The sequence below is a fragment of the Maylandia zebra genome, linkage group LG16 (assembly GCF_041146795.1).
Source record: "Maylandia zebra isolate NMK-2024a linkage group LG16, Mzebra_GT3a, whole genome shotgun sequence".
NCBI lineage: Eukaryota > Metazoa > Chordata > Actinopteri > Cichliformes > Cichlidae > Maylandia > Maylandia zebra.
Window position 1 is genome coordinate 23,162,090 of NC_135182.1, and position 20,456 is coordinate 23,182,545.

Genomic DNA, 20,456 nt, shown 5'->3' on the forward strand with positions numbered 1-20,456 from the left:
ACATCAACAAGGCATTTTCACCCAGAGAACTGCTGCTCACTGGATTTTTGCTATTTTTCAAACCATTGGGGAAAAAAATCTAGCACCAACAACTGCATCATGTTCAGTCACTTAAACCACCTTTCTTTCCCTGATGTTCAGTTTGAGCCTCAGGAGGCTGTTCTGACCATGTCTCCATATTGAAGTACTTTGGGTTGCTACCGTGTGACTGTCTGATTTATTACCTGCATTAACAAGCAGATGAACAGGTGTACCTAATGAACCGGACGATGAGTGTATATTCAAAAATGTGAGTTCAACACGCTGAATGAGATTAGATTCACCAATTATGTAACATGCCTATACACATTTTAGTATCATATATAAGAACGCTTTACAGAATCGTTTGCACACACACACACACACACACACACACACACACACACACACACACACTTACCTCCTAGATCCTCCTTTCATTTAAAAATACAACAAGAAGGACATGAAATCACTTCTTGGGACTTCTTTGAATGTCGCACATTCCCAGGTTTATGAAAACGGTGTGTTTTATGTGGTATGGCACTAGTTGCCAGGTAACACAGATGGGATCAAGTTACTGAACTGAGCACTGGTTCACTATCAGGAGATAAATATACTGCGGTTATTGCGGCAAGTAATCAAATTTAAGTTTCTGTTACATATTTTGACACAAAGTTTGTTATCAGTGCTGATCCACTATAAATGTAATGATTGTCCAGTGTCTGCTCTATAATTGGCCTCCAGTAAGGTCATGTTTTTGGCAGAGTTTGCATGCGTAATCTGTAAGCATGATAGCACAAAGAGTTTTGCATGAATTCTTCTAAAACCTACTAGAGGTGTAGAGTGGGATCATGTAGACAGTCCATTAAAATTTGACCTCCATGCCCTAAGGTCTCCAAGGTCAACTTAATGATTTATTGGTCAACAACTGACAAAAAACTAACTAAATGTGGTATTTATTGTCAACATACAGAAAGCACAGTATAAAGATTTAGTTAATTTAATAAATGTGACTTCTGACCTCTCCTTCAAGCTCAAAGAGAATAATTATAGAGGTATTTAAAATACATTTCTTACTACCATTGTTTGTATTAACAACAGACAGGCATACTGGGAATGATATAGATGATATAGAATGATTTTTAAAATTTCTTTCAAATTGCATTTAGCAAATGATATTAGAGGTTTTGTCTTGATCTTAATCTTTAACAAAAAAATTCCACCAGTGATGGAGGAAGCGCTCTGATCATTCAGTAAAATTACAGCGAGCACACAGTAAAAACACCTTAAACTGTCACTTAAGGTAGAGAGTAAGTCTTACTCAAGCATGAAAATGCATTTACGTTAAAAGTAAAATTACTCGGAAATTAGAGCATAAAGATTAGAATAAAATGGTACATTAGGCTTTAGGCTTGAATCTCTTAAATGCACCAGACCGATTACACTGGGCTGCACTGAAGTCAGGGTAAAATCTGAAGATGTGATCTCAGTACTGGAGTTTATGTTGCACAGCATGGCCTTTGTCTTTGTAACCAGGATTGGGAGCAGCTCTACCTGCAGGTGTAGGGACAAGACAAAAGCGGACACTCTGAAGTGAAGGGCTCATGATTTCAGTTGTCATTTGAGAAAGAAATAAGGCAGGTCTCAGTACTATAAGCACAACTCCAGTATGGCACTTCCATAAGTCTAAATGGTTTTGTTTGGCGTCACTCGTTTTGTTTTACCAGTTTTACCAGACTGTCAAAGCAGACAAAGACAGAAATCAGGACATAAAGACACTGGTTTCATTCGAAGAATAATTAATCTTTGACAGACTGAAGTTGTTGTCAGAGGGTCTTTTACATCTTGGTGAAAGCAGAGCAGTTCGTCTTTCTCAGTCCAGTCACGACCACCCTATTATTCAAGGTTAAAGGTTCTTTATTTGTCACATGCATAGTTATACAAGTATAACACACGGTGAAATGTAGCCTGACACGCTCCTCGACATGTGCAAAAATTGGGGGGGGGGGGGGGGGGGGGGGGGGGGGGGGTGTAGAGGAAGATAGATATATATAGATATATATATATATATATATATTTATTCATGCATGCTAGGCGAGTGGCTCCAGCAGATCCCGGGAATAACATCGGAGATCTCTGTCCAGAAGAGCGCAGTCCTGGGAACAGCTAAGATACTGCGCAGGACCCTCAAGCTCCCAGGCCTCTGGTAGAGGACCCGAGCTTGAAGGATAAACCGCCCGCAGGGGCGTGCTGGGTGTTTTTTTTTATTTTTTTTTATAGTATATACACTGGGTGAATGTGCAGTAGTACCAGCAAGCAGGTGAATTCTGTACATTAATATGAATAGACATCTGACTATTTTACAGGATAGACAATATAAACATATTTAAAATTAAAGGAATTTGAAATGTACATTGTGCCTTGGTTTAGAGTGTCTGGAAGAGTCCTGTCTCAGTCAATTATAGATGATGTGAGAGGGCGGGTGTGTGTGTTTAGGGCACGGATGGCTTGGGGATAGAAGCTCCTCTTGAGTCTCTCTGTCCTTGCCCGGAAGATGCGGAACCTTCTACCAGATTGCAGAAGTTGGAACAGTTTGTTGCCAGGATGGGACGGGTCCTTCAGTATCTGCGCTGCTCTAGTCCGGCATCTCCTGGTGTAGGTGTCCTGAAGCGGGGGGAGAGCAATCCTGCAGCAGCGTTCTGCTGTACGGATCACTCTCTGGAGAGCTTTTTGGTCCTTCACACAGCTGTTCCCAAACCACGATGTCATGTTCTGTGTGAGGATGCTCTCCACAGCACCTGTATAGAAAATCCTGAGGATCTTTGGAGAGACCCTGAACTTCCTCAGTTGTTGTAGGTGATACAGGCGCTGCCTAGCCTTTTTGGTCTGGACCTGAATGTGGGCAGCCCATGTCAGGTCTGAGGAGATGTGGACACCAAGATACTTGAAGGACTGCACCCTCTCCACTGGAGCTCCATTGATGATAATGGGCTTGTAGTCTCTGTGCTGACCCCTTCTGAAGTCCACCACCAGCTCCTTGGTCTTGCCGACGTTCAGCTGGAGGTGGTTATCCTGGCACCATGATGCCAGATTCTTCACTTCATCCATGTAGGCCGCCTCATCGTTGTTGGAGATGGCACCCAACACCACTGTGTCGTCAGCAAACTTCACAATGGTGTTGGAGCCATGGGTGGCCACACAGTCTGAAGTATAGATGGAGCAGTGGCGAGAGGACACATCCCTGAGGTGCTCCTGTGTTGATGGTGATGCTGTTAGAGACGCATCTACCCACCCTCACCACCTGAGTTCTGCCAGTGAGGAAGTCCAACACCCATGCACACAGACGGCTGTTAAGTCCCAGATCCCTGAGCTTTGTGAACAGTCTGCAGGGCACTATTGTGTTAAACGCTGAGCTGTAATCAACAAACAGCATTCGCACATAGTTACCCTGTTTCTTGTCCACGTGGGTGAGAGTGGTGTGTAGGACGTGGGCGATGGCATCCTCTGTGGATCTGTAGGCGAACTGCAGTAGATCTGTGGTGTCTGGGATGGAGGAGGAGATGATGTTCTTCAGCAGCCTCTCAAACACCTTCATTACTACCGAGGTCAGTGCAACTGGCCGGTAATTGTTCAGGGATGAGGGTTTGCTGTTCTTGGGCACAGGGATGATGGTGGATCTTTTGAAGCATGTGGGGACCACAGACTTCGCCAGGGACTCGTTGAAGATGGAAGTGAACACACCTGCTAGCTGGTCAGCACAGCAGCGCAGCAGACGGCAGGTGATGCCGTCTGGCCCCGCCGCTTTCCTTGTGTTCACTCTCCTCAATGCCGCTCGGACGTCATGCTCCGCGATGCTGGTCACCGGTCTCTCGCTGATGACGTCACTGTCCTCGGTAGTCAGGCGGTAGATAGCATTAGCCGCCTGGCTAACCTCGAAACGGGCGTAGAACTGATTCAGTTCGTTGGTGAATGCAGAGTCGGCGTTGATCGGCGCAGTGTCCCTGGCTTTGTAGTCCGTAATGGTGCGTAGTCCGTGCCACATACTCCGTGTGTCGCCCTGTTGGAAGCGGGACTCCACACGTTCCCGGTACCGGCATTTGGCATCTCTCACCGCTATTATTTTCCCCAGTACAAACTAAGGCCTCCTCAGTTCAATTCATTGGCTTTGTTTTAATGTCAATTCATGATTACAGGGAGTGCAGAATTATTAGGCAAATGAGTATTTTGTCCACATCATCCTCTTCATGCATGTTGTCTTACTCCAAGCTGTATAGGCTCGAAAGCCTACTACCAATTAAGCATATTAGGTGATGTGCATCTCTGTAATGAGAAGGGGTGTGGTCTAATGACATCAACACCCTATATCAGGTGTGCATAATTATTAGGCAACGTCCTTTCCTTTGGCAAAACGGGTCAAAAGAAGGACTTGACAGGCTCAGAAAAATCAAAAATAGTGAGATATCTTGCAGAGGGATGCAGCAGTCTCAAAATTGCAAAGCTTCTGAAGCGTGATCATCGAACAATCAAGCGTTTCATTCAAAATAGTCAACAGGGTCGCAAGAAGCGTGTGGAAAAACCAAGGCGCAAAATAACTGCCCATGAACTGAGAAAAGTCAAGCGTGCAGCTGCCAAGATGCCACTTGCCACCAGTTTGGCCATATTTCAGAGCTGCAACATCACTGGAGTGCCCAAAAGCACAAGGTGTGCAATACTCAGAGACATGGCCAAGGTAAGAAAGGCTGAAAGACGACCACCACTGAACAAGACACACAAGCTGAAACGTCAAGAACAGGCCAAGAAATATCTCAAGACTGGTTTTTCTAAGGTTTTATGGACTGATGAAATGAGAGTGAGTCTTGATGGGCCAGATGGATGGGCCCATGGCTGGATTGGTAAAGGGCAGAGAGCTCCAGTCCGACTCAGACGCCAGCAAGGTGGAGGTGGAGTACTGGTTTGGGCTAGTATCATCAAAGATGAGCTTGTGGGGCCTTTTCGGGTTGAGGATGGAGTCAAGCTCAACTCCCAGTCCTACTGCCAGTTTCTGGAAGACACCTTCTTCAAGCAGTGGTACAGGAAGAAGTCTGCATCCTTCAAGAAAAACATGATTTTCATGCAGGACAATGCTCCATCACACGCGTCCAAGTACTCCACAGCGTGGCTGCCAAGAAAGGGTATAAAAGAAGAAAAACTAATGACATGGCCACCTTGTTCACCTGATCTGAACCCCATTGAGAACCTGTGGTCCATCATCAAATGTGAGATTTACAAGGAGGGAAAACGGTACACCTCTCTGAACAGTGTCTGGGAGGCTGTGGTTGCTGCTGCACGCAATGTTGATGGTGAACAGATCAAAACACTGACAGAATCCATGGATGGCAGGCTTTTGAGTGTCCTTGCAAAGAAAGGTGGCTATATTGGTCGCTGATTTGTTTTTGTTTAGTTTTTGAATGTCAGAAATGTATATTTGTGAATGTGGAGATGTTATATTGGTGTCACTGGTAAAAACAAATAATTGAAATGGGTATATATTTGTTTTTTGTTAAGTTGCCTAATAATTATGCACAGTAATAGTCACCTGCACACACAGATATCCCCCTAAAATAGCTAAAACTAAAAACAAACTAAAAACTACTTCCAAAAACATTCAGCTTTGATATTAATGAGTTTTTTGGGTTCATTGAGAACATGGTTGTTGTTCAATAATAAAATTAATCCTCAAAAATACAACTTGCCTAATAATTCTGCACTCCCTGTATTATGCCAGGTCACAAAGGCAGCAGCCTAGGCAAAGAAACCCAGACTCACCCATTAGAAGGTTTCTCCCTGTTAAAGGGAGATTTTCTTTTCCACTCTCGCCAAGTGGCTGCTCATAGAGGGCCGTCTGATTGTTGATGTTTTCTCTGTATTTTTGTTTCTGCTTATTGTTTTTGCCAGGCAACAAGTAGGAAATATCAGAGTTAATAAGAACGGAAACAACTACTGCTGCTTAGCTGTACTACTTTGGAAATGATAAGACTCTGGACTCAAAGGCAAATGTTTCCTTTAAAGCATGAATACCAGGAATATATTGTAATCAGACAACTTGGTCTTTAACAGCAAGAGACTATCTTGTGCTTCTTGATGTTTATTGGTCTCTGGTGGTCGACAGGGGGATAACTACACTGTGAGCTTTATCACGCTCAGTGCTGTGCAGAGCATTAACCAAATTTTTACCAAGATAGCAAAAAGAAGAGTTAAACCTATTAACCTATTTCAGTATGAGTCCTCTGTGGATGAAGAACAGAATGCGCTGTTTACACTTCAGTTAGGAGAGCTGTCGGTCTCTACTGGAAAACAGAGGCAAGTGCCGGCTTTAACTCTGAGCTGTGAACACACGGTTGTATTTTCATTAGAACTTTTTCAAATAATGTAACTAATTTAAAATTTATTTTTTTGTTATTTCTACAGTAAAGTTCACGCTTTGGCCATTTTTCTGTGCCATAATTTGGTTTTCTTAGAACAATCACACTCATAAGTGGAAAAAAGTGTTCTTTCTCCACGTTTCTCACATCAAAATAAACCAGACTTTCAAAATTTACTGACATCAGTTGTGCATACATTGTTTTGTTTTGAAAAATTTCCACACAAAGGGACCAAAAAGGGTACATTATTTATTCACTGCAAATAATCCAAAATTAATTTGAGCTTTGAACTAAGTACCCTGAAAACGCAGTCGTAGCCATCATATTAACTTTAAACATAATAAGGGGTGGGTGCACCGTTCTTGGAAGTACTGCAATACCAAGTCGATGCGTGGAGTGGACGGAGCAAGCCCCTATTCCATCTCCCTGTTCCAAAAATCAATTTAATATATGGTCCCCGGGTAGGGGACGTATCAGATATTAAACTGATAAGAACAGATACTACACTTGATCTTAGCCAAAAGGCCGAGAAGCGATGTCGCATTCGGCTCGGAGGAAACGGCCTGGTTCCCAGCGCCGTCTCTCTGACTCATGGTTTGGAAGCTGAACTGCTGATATTTTGTACTGAATTATCACACAAACAAGAGCAACCATGTTCCCTCACACATCTTATATCGCTGGGTTTGTGTTGCGGTAAATTTAACTTGCGATCATTTATAACGCAAACGTTATTGCGGCTTCCTGGACACGTGACACGCTTTGATCCAATAGAAAGACCAACACAAATATCACAAATACTTCCACTACATACACGCTAATTATAAATACACGCAATTTATTTATCCATTTATAAAGTCTTTAGACTTTACTCAATGAAGCGGAGTGAAACCTGGGATGAATAAGGTGTTTTACAGATCGACTCATAATAAATATACGTCTTGTAGAGCCCCCTAGTGAAGAGGAGGGTAAACTGCACCACACTCAGAAACTGGTCTAGCAAGACTCAGGAGCTGAATTAAATGACACGGTCCTGGCTCAAGGTCTTCGTATTTACAGATACATTTACAAATTTATTTACAAATAAATAAATGAATAAAATGCGGTTTAAATTATAACACTGAGAAGAGTCCAGTTGACTGACGGTGACAGATATGAGAGCCAAAACAGAATTAAGCGGGGGCAATGAACTGACATTCAGTTAGCTGGAACACCTCTCTCTCAGTCAATGTGGGAATAAACAGTTCTGTCTATGAAGAAGTCAGTAACTAATACTGGAAGCTGTGCGGCCACCTCACCTTGACGAGAATTTCGTGTATGAGTACGTGTCAGTTTACCTGAAGAGTTTCTGAAGAGTAGCTAGTTAGCTAGCTAAATTGACCAGACAACTATGGACGGGAATTTCCGGCCCGGTAAAACTTGCTGTCAAAACTGCAGTCAATAAAATCAAAATTATCTCAAAAAAAGCAAACTTGAAATTTCGAGTTCTTAAGTCAAGATAACCCACCCTTTTTATTATTATTGTTTTGTATTATTATTATGATATTACAGAGACGGAAACAAGCTTCCACAGACAACAAAAACCTAGCTCCTTGCCCTACTATTATCTAAATATTTAAAATGATAAGGGCCATATTAACTTAGCCATGTCTGCTGCTGTTTATGTCTTCGGCCATTTGAAGGTCATATGTTTCTAACGGTCATGCGCAAAGTCGTGAGAGCGTTTGCATTGGAAGAAGCGCACAGTTTTTGACTTCATGACTAAAGCCCGTTAATTTTGCATTTATTTTTGAAAAGTATTTGTTCATAAACAAGATAGAAAATCGATTTAAGAGACTAAATTAAAAAATAAATAAATCAACAACATGTCATATTACAATAACTCTTAAACAGAACTTAATAAATAATTTAAAAACTATCTCCAAAAGTTGATTCTGTTCATCTGGACGTAGCGTTTTGTGGGTGAAACGTTTCGTCACTCATCCAAGTGACTTCTTCAGTCTCAGCTGACTGTTTCCCCAATCTTATAAACAGTACATTTGCATAATGACTGAGGGAGGGAACAATGGGCTGGGAGGTCAGTTTCTTAATCTTAATTATGCAAATTCTTATGACCATTGATCAACAACCACTGACCAAAACCCACTGATCAATGGCCATGAGTACCATTCACAAAAAGTTGGGGAATGGCTGCAATCACAGCATTGTAAGATGGCGAAAGATGTACCCTTAGGCCCCCGGAGCTCTGCAGAACTTCAGCAGGACTCTCCGCAACTTAAATGTAAAAGCGTTAGCTCTTTTCTCAAAAATGCCCTGGTTACACCATTAGAATTGTACATAGAATTTATATTCTCAATTTCTTTTTGGGGTTGAAGTGCCTGGGAAGGGATCTCAACCTCCACTCACATCTTCCTTCAGGTGATCTCAATGGGTCACATAATAGGGTTAGGCAAGGTCTCACAATGGTGTCACCCAAAACCTCTGCTGATAATGACCCACGCCTTTTTTCACACCTTGGTGCAGATGTCGAGGCACATGATCAATAGTGGGTCAACAACCCTGTTAAGAAACAATTCACTAGGGGTTACATATCTGGGACTGTCCACCATTTGTGTTGATGCATGCTCAATCATCCAGGTAAGGAAATCCCAAAAAGTTAATTCTGTTCTTCTGGATGTAGTGTTTTCAGTGGGAGAAAAGTTTTGCCACTCACCCAAGTGACTTCTTCAGTGTCAAAAGTCACAGACTGAAGAAGTTGCTGTAGACCATCTGTTTCCAGGTCAAATGAGTTGTGCTTTCAGATATGCTCTTCTGCGTAGCTTGTTTGTATAAATGTTTTTTTTTGTTACCTTTCTATCAGCTTGAAGCCATCTGGCCATTTCCCTCTGACATAACCAGGATTTTCACCCAGAGAACGCTTGCTCACTGGATATTTTCTCATTTCATCCCTGTAAACCCTGAAGATGGCTGTGCAGGAGACTCAGTACAGGAACAGGTGTACCTAATAAAGCGGTTGCTGAACGTATGAAGCATGAATTTACAGGACTATGCAGTAGTTTGTGCTATGTTCTTAGATTGTATAGATTTTCTGTTTGTTTTCCTATGCATATATTTTAATGAGTATTATTTAGCTTGTCTCCATTTCATCAGTTTTGATGACTCAGTCTTTAATGAGTGATGAAAAGTCTTTATTCATTCATCACAAAGTTGAAGTGCTTGACTGACTATTCATGTTCTGACAAATGTGAGAAAGGATTTGATTGTCTTTTGCAGAGGCGAGTCTGTGATATGAAAAATGCCTCAACTGTTTTCAGAACTGCATTAAGAGTGGTGAGAATTACTTCTCTGCTGTGACAACTGAGCCAAATCCATTACGAAAAACCGGAGTGAAGATTAACATTAGTGACGTAATTTCCGTCAAATATGGCGGTCCGCCCAGTTCCCTTCTTTAAAAATGTGATCAGGCAGGATTGAAGACTCAAAAAGCCCAGAGACACCGGCCATAAGGTCGCTCTGCATTCAGCACTATTGACTGTTACCAGCGTTGCTTGTTTCACAGTAGCTGTTCTAATTTTCTTTCCAATTTCCGTTTTCCCTGCCAGCAAAGCTGTTCTGACTCAGTGGAACCATTAGCTAACAGCAAATAAGCTAACACAGTCAGTTCACAAAATTAGCTGACTGAATTCAGACGACTAAGTTTTTATATTGTAGACAATGGGTTATTCTGATGTATTTAAAATATTTATTTTTGCATTTTTTGATACAATGCTCTGTATTGTATACAGATATTATAATAAAGGATAGTCTTTTAAATTTAAATAAAGACTTCTCTTGCTCAAGACCACTTAAAAACCCCCACTTACAATAAAGTCCGGCTCATTTAAATGAAATGTAAAGAAATGACAGGTGACTTGAGACTTTTGCAGTTATATAGTGAAACCAAACTGGGTACTAAAACTGGAAGTAGTCATGTGATGTGTAATGATGAGTGTACTAAAGCACTCACACACACTCAGATCCCTTACAGCACAATATTTATTCAACAATATACATTAATTTCTCTACATTTCAGACTTATGTTCATTTTTTTTATATTCATCTTGCTTCACCTTTGTACATTTATTTACAAGATTTAAAATAAGTCTTTCTCCATTTATATAACATCATTAGTACAGTGTAATCACATCATCCAGCAGCTTCCCTTGAAGCATTCATAATTGCTAATCTATTTAATACACCGACTGGCGTCTTTGAGCCACAGAGCAGCAAACTGACAGAAGGGCTCAACATGCACTCAGAGTCCAGGTGTCCATGGTCCTCTTAATTCACCCATGTAAGAGAAGTCGTTTGCTCTGTAGCACCACGGCAGGGTGTATAAACAGAATCTTTGAATGGCGACACTGTTGAGGTCTTGCACCTTTAAAAATCATCTTAAATGCATGTGGCCCCTCCCACCCGACGAGGATCGGCGAAAGCCCGTCCACCAAAATAAAAAAATAAAAAGGAGAGGGTGGGGGAAATGTTGCATAGAATCAATTCTGATGTCAAGAACAGAAATTTTAGTGCTGCCATTTTTTATTTTATTTTTTTTAAATGTGGCTTTCTGATAATCTCCTGAGACCTTCCAGACCCCATTTTATATATATCTATATATCTATATATATATATTTTTTTGGTTTTAAAAAGAAAAAAATATAATAAATAGCTGTACCCTTTGACTTTAACAAAAAAAAAAAAAAAAATAGTATTGTGTTGGATGTCACATCCAACACAATGCTACTTTAAAAGAGACTAAAACCCTGCATTGAGTGTATTTGCACATAAATGGATGTCATTTCGATTACTATCTTGAGAGAGGTGGATGGATTAAAGTGCATTCTACTGTATGAAAACAAAGCCCACAGTTGTCACATGCAGGACAGGAAATGAACTTTATTTAAATAAAATATATTTTTTCCTTTATTGAAATTCAAATAGACTTAAGGATTTATAAGCTTATCTATGGCAGCTAAAATTTCCAACCACAGTCAAACTTTAACGTTCATTTCCCACCCTGATCACATGCAAATAACACTGCGTACGCACACACTCCCACACACACACTCTCGGACATTTGTCACTCTGTGGCAGCGTGCAGCACCAAAGTGGCTGCTGGTACCCCTCAGGTGAGGGGGAGTCGTGTGAATGACAAGAACACGTTAACAGTTTAAAAAACAAAACAAAAACAAACAACAGCCAAAAGGTGCCACTCGACTCACAGCAAAATACAGTAAATGGGAAAACACGGCTCGCCGAGAGCCACACAGCACGATGACAGCAGACAGTGGACCAGGTGAGAGTGTGAACTGTAGCTACTCTCCTCTCTTCTTCATCCTCCACAGTCCAGTCCAGTTCAGGAGGAGGAGGAAGATGATGTGAGGCCAAAGAGCTGACTACTGAGGCTTTTTGGCCTGAAATGTGTAAGGCTAAAGCACACACAGGACTCACTCAGGACCAGGAGCAGCAGCTGTGAGGGTTTCAAGCACAGGAGCACGAGCGTGTGGGATTTTCACTGCACACTGAACTGACTTTTATAAATATATATATATATGCATATGTATATATATTAATCATTCATTCTCTTTTTAAACAAGCACTTGAGCAAAACATGGAAATGCAGTACAACCGCTGACTACTACAGTACACAGACGCTTCATATACTGCTTTTATATGTGAACAGCTATACTAAGTGATGATTTTTTTTTTTTTTTTTTTTTTTTTTAAATGGCAAATAAAGGTGAAGCTGCATCTAAGGGCACGTTGAACCATGTGTCTAGAGATCCCTTTTTTTTTAAATTTTATTTTAAAATAAGAACAGCAGACAGGAGAAAAAAAAAAGAAGGCATTTTTAAATTTAAGACATCCAAAGGAGGGGAAACCGAAAGTCCTTAAGGAGAGGATGCGTATCGGCACATCTGGCAAAGACGAGGACAAAACTCGGGTTTGGCTCACCGGGCATTTCATGCCAATGAAACAGCCGGCGCTTCGCAGGGCACTAAACATGCAGACAAGCACGCCGTGCTCAAATCCCTCAGCCCAGACAGGGGGTACTACAGAAGGCCAGCGAGCACTGCGCGCAGATGCAGCCGTTTCACAGCAGAGATCTAACTCCATGTATGTGATTGAAATTGCACTTCCAAAAAATAAAAATAAAAATCAAAGCAGGGCATTTTAGGGACTTAAAATAATAACCCAAATGAGACTGATTGATATATGACAGGAAAAAAAAGAAGAAAAGTCTGATGGTTTTTGTTTTGCAGGTAAAAACTGCACATGATGGTACTCAACTGAAATGCAAGGCCAGGATATTCAGCCACACTTGTCACACGAATGCGCACAAATCTTTACAGTGTCGTCACAGCTGCAGTGTGAAACCATTTGCAATCCTCCCAATTGGTCATCAGTCTGATTTTGAACCATTCTGCATTCTGATTGGGAGACACGTGTCTGAGTGGCAGGTGAACACACAATGAGGTAGAACAAAATGTTTTATAAGCATCCAATCAGAGCACAAAAACAGGCGGTCAGCAGTGACTGCTATACACCTCCAGAGGGCAGCACTTCACCGGCTCAGACATGACGCCAACACACAAGCTTTAACACAGACCTAAACGCTCACTAACGAGTGCTCTTAGACGGAAGGATCCATTGAGCAGTTTGAACCGCAAATTTAACATACAGTCAGCAAAAGTGTGCACGGTCCAATGCAGTTATTCATCGAGATTCAGATTTTAAACCAAACCGCAAGACAAAAGTCTTCCCATAGCTGCACAGTATTTATTTCTCTAGATTTAACCATTTAAAATCTCGGGGAAGGACAAAGCCTCGACACCCTTCCAGTTTGGTTTTACAACAATCCTATTTGTTAGATTTTACAGATGAAATGAGAATTGTTTCTGTGACAAAAAACAGGTCATGGCCTTAACCCTAAAGAATCACTTGGGCCTGACAAACTACTGACACACACACACACACACACACACACACACACACACACACACACACACACACACACACACACACACACACACACACACACACACACACACACACACAAAAGAAAACCCTTCTTTGGACTCTGATTTAAAACATTTAAAGATCTGTTATTCATAAAACTCTCTGTCGAATTAAAACAAAAAACCCCAAAAAACAGCAATTAACAAGGAAGATAATCAGCAAGAACGATTGCACGTGAGCCCCGGGAATGAAGGAGAAGGAATGAAGAGACAGACCAACCAAGTCCCCCACTCTTCTCCAAATGAGCGACGGTAAGTGTTATTGCTGATTCATTTTTGACTGATTCAGTCTGGAAAACGTAATAATCTGAAATGTCACGGATGACCTACAGCTAGCCTGAAATCCTTGCAGATCTCCTCTCGTCACAGCCTCCCTTTGAGGAGAGTTTCTATGTGGAATGCTCAGCTTGGCAGAGAGGAGGACGCAGTGACACGCTGGACTCTTACACTCGACCGTAGTTACAGCAGGAGCAGCCGGTCACGATTCACTACTTTTCACGTTGTGCTGTCAGTGACTTCATCCACCCACGACGACAGCAGGTCTCAATTACAAATTTTAATGGATGTTTAACGGGGTGGAAACACAGCTCTGGAGATCTCAAATGTGTTTCAATTTCTTAGACACACACACACACACATACACAGACAGACGCACAGGTAGAAAGACGTCATAGTCGAGCTGTAGAGAGTCGCGGAGAGAAACTGCATGAATCTGTGTGTGTTATGTAGGTATTCGTGCGTGTGAGTGTGCGCGCCATTCCCTGCACTGGACGTTAGACCTGTGATATGATCTGCATGTTGAAGCTGGGGGAGCGTGACTGCTTGGTAAGAGGTGCTCCAGGAGACAGCAGGGCCTGAGCCTCCTCCGGCCTGAGCAGGTGTTCCTCCTGCAAACTGATGGTGGAGTGCCGGTGAGAACCCCCAGCTAGAAGCCCTTCCCTCTCAGAGCCTCCTGCCTCCTCGTGTTCCTCGCCATCGCCTCCGTTCAGGTTGAAATTCGTGCAGTCAAAGGACTTGCTGGAGGAGGTGCTGCCAGTCCTCACTAGCATGGGGCCCGCGGGGAAGCTCAGGTGCTTCTTTATGGGGCTCAGCTGGATGGCGTCCAAGTTGATGCTCGCTGGAGGCGACTGCTGCCTCTGTTGATGCCTCCTCGTGGCGGCCTGAAGATCCGCAGACAACTCCACCTGTTTGTCTGTCTCCCGCTCTTTCTCCCGCTCCTTCTCCCGCTCTCGCTCCTTGTCCCGAGACAGTCGCGCAGTAATGGCTTTCTTGATGCTGCTCGTGCTGCTGTTCAGGCTGCCACCCCTGGGCCCCACGCTGCCGCCAAGTTTGGTGCCGCTGGGCTGGCTGCTGTTCGACGCCCCAGAGGAGAAACCCTCGTCTGGGTCGTTGATATTGAAGGAGTCTTCCCCGCCGCTCATACCATCAGCGTCTGAATGTGACGATGAATGAACATAGACAGAAGCAAAACAAAAGCAAAGAGAAATGTGAGTGAAATCACAAAATGCTGAGCTGAGTATGACCTGACTGAGCAAAACTTTTACTCTCATTTTATAAAACCTTCCAAACACTTCATAACTGCAAAGTTTCATAATCTATAATCTCGTCCACATGTCACAGAAGTTGCTGCTCTGGCTCGTTAACACAAAGCCGTGTCTTCTAATTTTTATTTACAGTGTTGTCAAATGGCTTGTAAAAATTTTAGCAGTAATAATGACTATGATTAGATGATTAGAAATACTCCAAAACAAATTAGCAGACTTAATTAGTTCCCCTTCTAAAAGTGCAACACTTTACGCTCGACAGACTGTGCTTCTTCATTATCTCAGTCATTAAGCACCAAACAGAGGTTCAGTTCAATAGACTGCATAATGACCCTGAGCTCTGATCCTCTGATGTAACACAGATTGACTGAAATCTGACCAGCTGTTTGTTTGGGCAAAGTGAGAGTTCAATACCCTGGCTCAAAGAGCTGAGTTTTTTTAAATCACAATATGCAATCGTCAATAATCTATAGCCTAATAGGCACGATATTTGGATAAAGACCTAAAGATTAAAACATTTTTAATCCATTTGTATCCTCACTTTGAAAGCTGAAAAGGAAAAAAGATGATAAAGTGTTAGAAAAAAAGCAAGTTATTGACATACAGTATGCAGGGTAAAGGCTGTTAAAAGAAGAGAGATGATCAGCTGTCTCTCTCTGTCATGCATCGTTGGGACAAGCAGACCCGGATGACAGGGAAACCACAGACAGCACCAGAAAAAGGAATGCAGAAAACTGAGAAGAAAAAGGTCTGGACTGACATGCACATAACATGAGGAGAAGACACATGCTCTCCTGCCCCATCCCTCGTCTCTCCTGCAGCACTGGCCCAGCGGTCACGTGGTTGGCCGGCCGAGATGTGCCTGCCAATCTGTGGAAAGCGCTGATGCGAGTCCAAACACCTCGCCAGATCAATAGCCTTCCAGTTAGAGCTGACAGCCCGCGAGGCTTAATGAGCCAGTCTGCAAACCACCACAGGCCAACCCAGTCCCCCCAAATGAAGAGTGGTATTGGTGATCTTTACCAACAAGGCTGCAGCCAGTGGTTTTTCCATGTTTTAGCCTTTTGACTACACTTTGCTTATGTCTGCTCATGCAACAGATTTATATACTTCCTGCCGGTTCCCAGTCATTTCAATGCGCTGTGAAATTTAGCCGGAAATATCTGAAATAACCATATTTTGTATTTCAGTTTTTAAGTGGGGAGCATTTTAAAAACTCTTCATGGTGCATTCAAGGTCAATCTGAGGAGCAGCATTTTAAAGTAAACCTGCAAAAATCATTGCTTCTGCAGAAAAAAGAAAATACACATAACCCGCAATATAGCTGAGAGGGTCAGTGTTAGCTTTGCAATTCAAAACAAAAATAAAGGGAGGAAGTGCTACTTAGCATACAAACTATCCATATTTTCCCTGTAAAGTTCAATGCTTTGTTTATGTTTAAAAGTTAAATCGTTGGTCACATTATTAATGAGGATGAACTTTGTGCTTTGCATAACAGAAATTTGGTGTTACAAGCTAAAACAGCACTTTTCAATCCGTAGGCGAATTTCATCTGCAGAAGTTAAGCTCACTGCACATAAGCATCAGAGTTTGTATTATGTAAAATATAAACCAACATACAAAAGAAGTAAACTTTAACTATATAATGATCGTCACTAATGGAAGATTTGTCCAGTAGAAGGCATTATGGGTAACTGTGTTTTTACATACCTGCGTGTTTGATGAATTTTGACTACAGCAGTGTATATTTGAAAAAGGACCTGTTTTCCTACCATAAACAGAGTCCATACATATCAATAAATACACATAAGGAATTCTTCCTTAAGAGTCTTTGATGATCTTCAGCGGCTCATTCTCATATGTTCTGGTTACAACGCAGAACGTATGAGATAGGATCGCTTTAGAACTAAAGAGGACAGACATTAAAGATTTCTAATAAAGACTGATATTTAAATTAATTTTCAGATTGTTTTTAAAACCACAAAGTTTCGAAATAAACTAAAGCTCCTGCATCAGTCGGGCTCTTTTAAAAATCTGACATCATCAGTTCAGAGTTTTTAAAACTGCCCCCACCTCAGATTTAGCAATATTAAAATAGCACATTTTATACTTTTACTTTGAAGTGATCTGAGCTGAATGAATAATTTCCTCTAAGGAACTCAAAACAAAAAAGAAAAATGGTTGCGGTGCAAAGAATATGCTATAAGAAGTTTAAACATGCAAAGGCACAAGCAACTTTCAATTTCAATGCAATGGAGAGGCAAACAAACAGGTTTCGACTTCCTGCAAGAGAATCGCAACTAACTGACTGCTTTTGAAATAATCCCATGTTTCTCTTTAATATGTGGCAGATTTCTATCTAACAAAATCATGATAAAGGATTCTTTCAGAGCGGCGTTCAATGAAAACTCACTGGAAGAAGACGAGATGGCACTCAGACATACACTGACCACAAGCCAGGAAATGCGTCTGACGTTTCAAGATTTCTAAACGTTTATGAATGGAAATGGACACACATTTAAAGGATGCAAAATGGGCCTACAATCCCCGCTCGAAATAGTGGACTGACGGCATTCAATTTATAACTTGGCCTTTTTTTCTGATAAGCTAAAAGATCCGACGTTTCTTGTTTGAGCAGAAATCACTGAAGCTTGCTGTAGCGTGTGCATGCAGGGCTTGTTTTCACTCACTGAGCTGGGGAAAAGAAATGCAACATAACGGAACACAAACTTAGGACAGAGTAAAGGTGCTGGACTAATAAAAAAAGAAAGAAAAAGAAAACACCACAAACAAATCGGAGGTTCTCTTTCTGCAGGGAAGGGTGGTAGCAGCAGATGGGTGCTGCTGGCCTCACAGACCCAAAACTTGATGCTATCAAACACCTCAAGGGGCGAGTTCAGAAAGAAGATGCCGGATACTCTGAGCCCGTTTTGTAAAACTGATACATATTCCCTGTCAAAGCTGTAGAAAATATAAATCAATAAACCCAATTATCAAACAGGGAGAGTTTGGAAAGCGCAGAGTAGAAGGTCAAGCTGGACACTAAACATGCTCAGTGAGTGACAAGGGTGGAAGTTTAACGTTGAAGGCATGATGAGGGGAAGAAAGAGAGAACATGACATGACGACAGGCCCATGCAGAACGGCCACTAGCCAACCACACTTCCTTCAAACCCAGAATAGGCGACTCTTCCACTCTTAAATGAGGCAAAAACATAGCAAAGGTTTTGCATTAGAGGGGTTGTTGGCTGAGCGTCTTATAAGACTGGATGAGTTAGTATACTCTGGGGAAGTGAAGAGGCAGCCACAATGGAAAGGGCAGAGTTAACCGCCTCAAGCCGAGAAGGGGTAGTAGGAGGAGGGTTGGGATGATACAGATCGAAGGGGGCACCTCCTCCTGAGACCCGCCCTGCTCTGAGCGTCCGCCCCCGTCCCCTACCCTCGAGAGTGATGGGGGGAATGATGCTGCTGCTGCTGCTGCTGTGGTGGCTGTGTTGCCGCCCTCCTCTTTCCTCTTTAGCCGTGGGATCCCAGTGGGTGCGGTGGCGGTGTTGGTGCTGGGCGAGGCTAGGATTGACGATGAGGCTCAACTCTGCATCGGTTGAGTAGTCAAAACAATCTGGGAGTCAACAACACAGATGAGGAAATGTGTCGCTTTAGTAGCAGCAAGCTTCAATCAATTCGGGCCTCATCATAGCCAGAGCAGGCCTAACTACTGTCTCTAAATTCATATCCACAAGATATGGAAAAAATAGGAACTACCCCATAAATACTTGGTAAAATGGAGACAGTAGAAACTACAGGCACCATTTCGCTCTTCATCGTAACCAGTGAAACAAAGCACGTAATAGACAGGACAAGCAAAAACAGAGAAAAGAAAAGGAAAAAAAGAGCAATAAGGAGCAGTGAGTGGCACAAACACTGCAAACACAGACTATATGACCACAGTTGCATACAATAACTGACATGAAACACTATTTAGATGATGCTAATGGTGTAACTGAAGTACAGAGGAAACGGGTTTTCTTCTCACTGGAAAGGGGGGAAAAAAAACACCAGAGAAGTCATTTTCTCACCAAATAGCTCCTTCTTGCGGGCTTTTATAGATCAGGGAAAAAAGTAATAACCTGTAAGATTACAGTTTAAATCATAACCATGCACTTGCTTAACTTTCTTCTTCAAACTATCCTCAAGTGCTACGGATAATTCATGAGGTTGATGAAAGGGCGGGGAAAAAAAAGTAATCTACTCTGCGTCCAGATTTACTTCCTGCACTGCGGCCTGGCTCGCGTTCCTGTGTGCTGCAGCCAAGATGGCAGATTTCAAGTCTCACCCTCTCTCTTCCAGCGGTGGCGTCGTATCGAGGCGGTGGTGATGGCCGAGATTGATATACGCCTGATGGTGGGAGTCACCTCCACCTGCAGCACCTTGCGGCCCCGCGGTGCGTCAGGAGCGCTTTCCGGCAGCGAGTTTTTCATGGCGTTCCCCAGCTGAAGTCGACACATGCACAGGTGCAGATCAATAAACAATTAAAGGAGCAAAGCCAGGAGGTATAACAAGATTTAAAGCCTGGTTATGGTTCGAATTTGAGGACAAAAAAAAAAAAAAAAAAAAAAAAAAAAGGCAGATCAAAGCCATTATTTTACTTCATGGTTTTTATTTTGTCTCGGGATTTAATTATAGACAGGTGGGAGTTTACTGCTGTGCTGCAGGTCTTACCAGGAGAGGCTGGGAGTAAAGCTCCAGCTGGGCTCGGTACAGAATGTCCTCCAGAGCTTCTCGCCCCATCTCCCACTCTCCATTATATCTGCAAATCACAACAAAAGACACACACACACACACACACACACACACACACACACACACACACACACACACACACACACACACACACACACACACAGGCATTTAACAATGTCATGCTGCGAGCCTATCTGGAATGTCTCACAAGGTGCCTTGACGTCTGAATCATATCCTCTAATCTATTATTAGTTATTTAGTAATGCCTGCAGCTACAGCGAGGGCGTGGTGGATAACTTGGGCACGTATCTAAACAGAGGGATTATACTCTTTGTCACGCTGTTGAAATGCAAGAAAATAGGCTGAATTTTTTTCCTCGCAGTGAAATAAAATATAAAGCATTTAGAAAAGCAAACTTTATGTCACACATAAATGGTTTTCACAGTTACTAAATAGAATACTGGCACATTAATGGCTGCTAATTTGTGTAAAATTGTGTAAATGCAGGATATGGAAACATATTATAAAATTCCAATTGAAAATCAGCAAAGACTGATAAACATGTATTTAACTTGAAAATGTCCAATAAATACTGAATATTATCTTTGCAGAGCAAGATACTGCAAGATACTACCTGGACTGATGACCATGAAAAAAAAAGTACTATGGAAATAATAAATTAAAATTGCAAAAACACCAGGA

General features: G+C 42.1%; 1 protein-coding gene and 1 non-coding gene across 6 annotated transcripts in view; both read right to left on the reverse strand.

Moving 5' to 3' along the window:
• Window positions 1-6,765: 6,765 nt before the first annotated feature.
• On the reverse strand, window positions 6,766-6,956 carry LOC111500590 (U2 spliceosomal RNA). The gene has a single exon (XR_002721170.2). It is a non-coding gene; the product is annotated as a U2 spliceosomal RNA (small nuclear RNA).
• Window positions 6,957-10,433: 3,477 nt separating this feature from the next.
• LOC101465475 (hyccin 2) overlaps window positions 10,434-20,456 on the reverse strand; it is a 50,278-nt gene continuing 40,255 nt past the window's right edge. For 2 of the 5 annotated variants that reach the window (XM_076875110.1, XM_076875111.1), the window contains exons 10-14: window positions 19,734-19,821; window positions 19,348-19,504; window positions 19,091-19,111; window positions 18,454-18,633; window positions 10,434-14,903 (exon numbers count right to left, since the gene is read on the reverse strand). In XM_076875110.1, the coding sequence (XP_076731225.1) occupies window positions 14,245-14,903; window positions 18,454-18,633; window positions 19,091-19,111; window positions 19,348-19,504; window positions 19,734-19,821 (1,105 nt within the window). In that variant the 3' untranslated portion in view covers window positions 10,434-14,244. The remainder of the gene's footprint in view (window positions 14,904-18,453; window positions 18,634-19,090; window positions 19,112-19,347; window positions 19,505-19,733; window positions 19,822-20,456) is intronic. The other 3 variants (XM_004555468.5, XM_076875112.1, XM_004555472.5) reach the window with 3 other exon arrangements.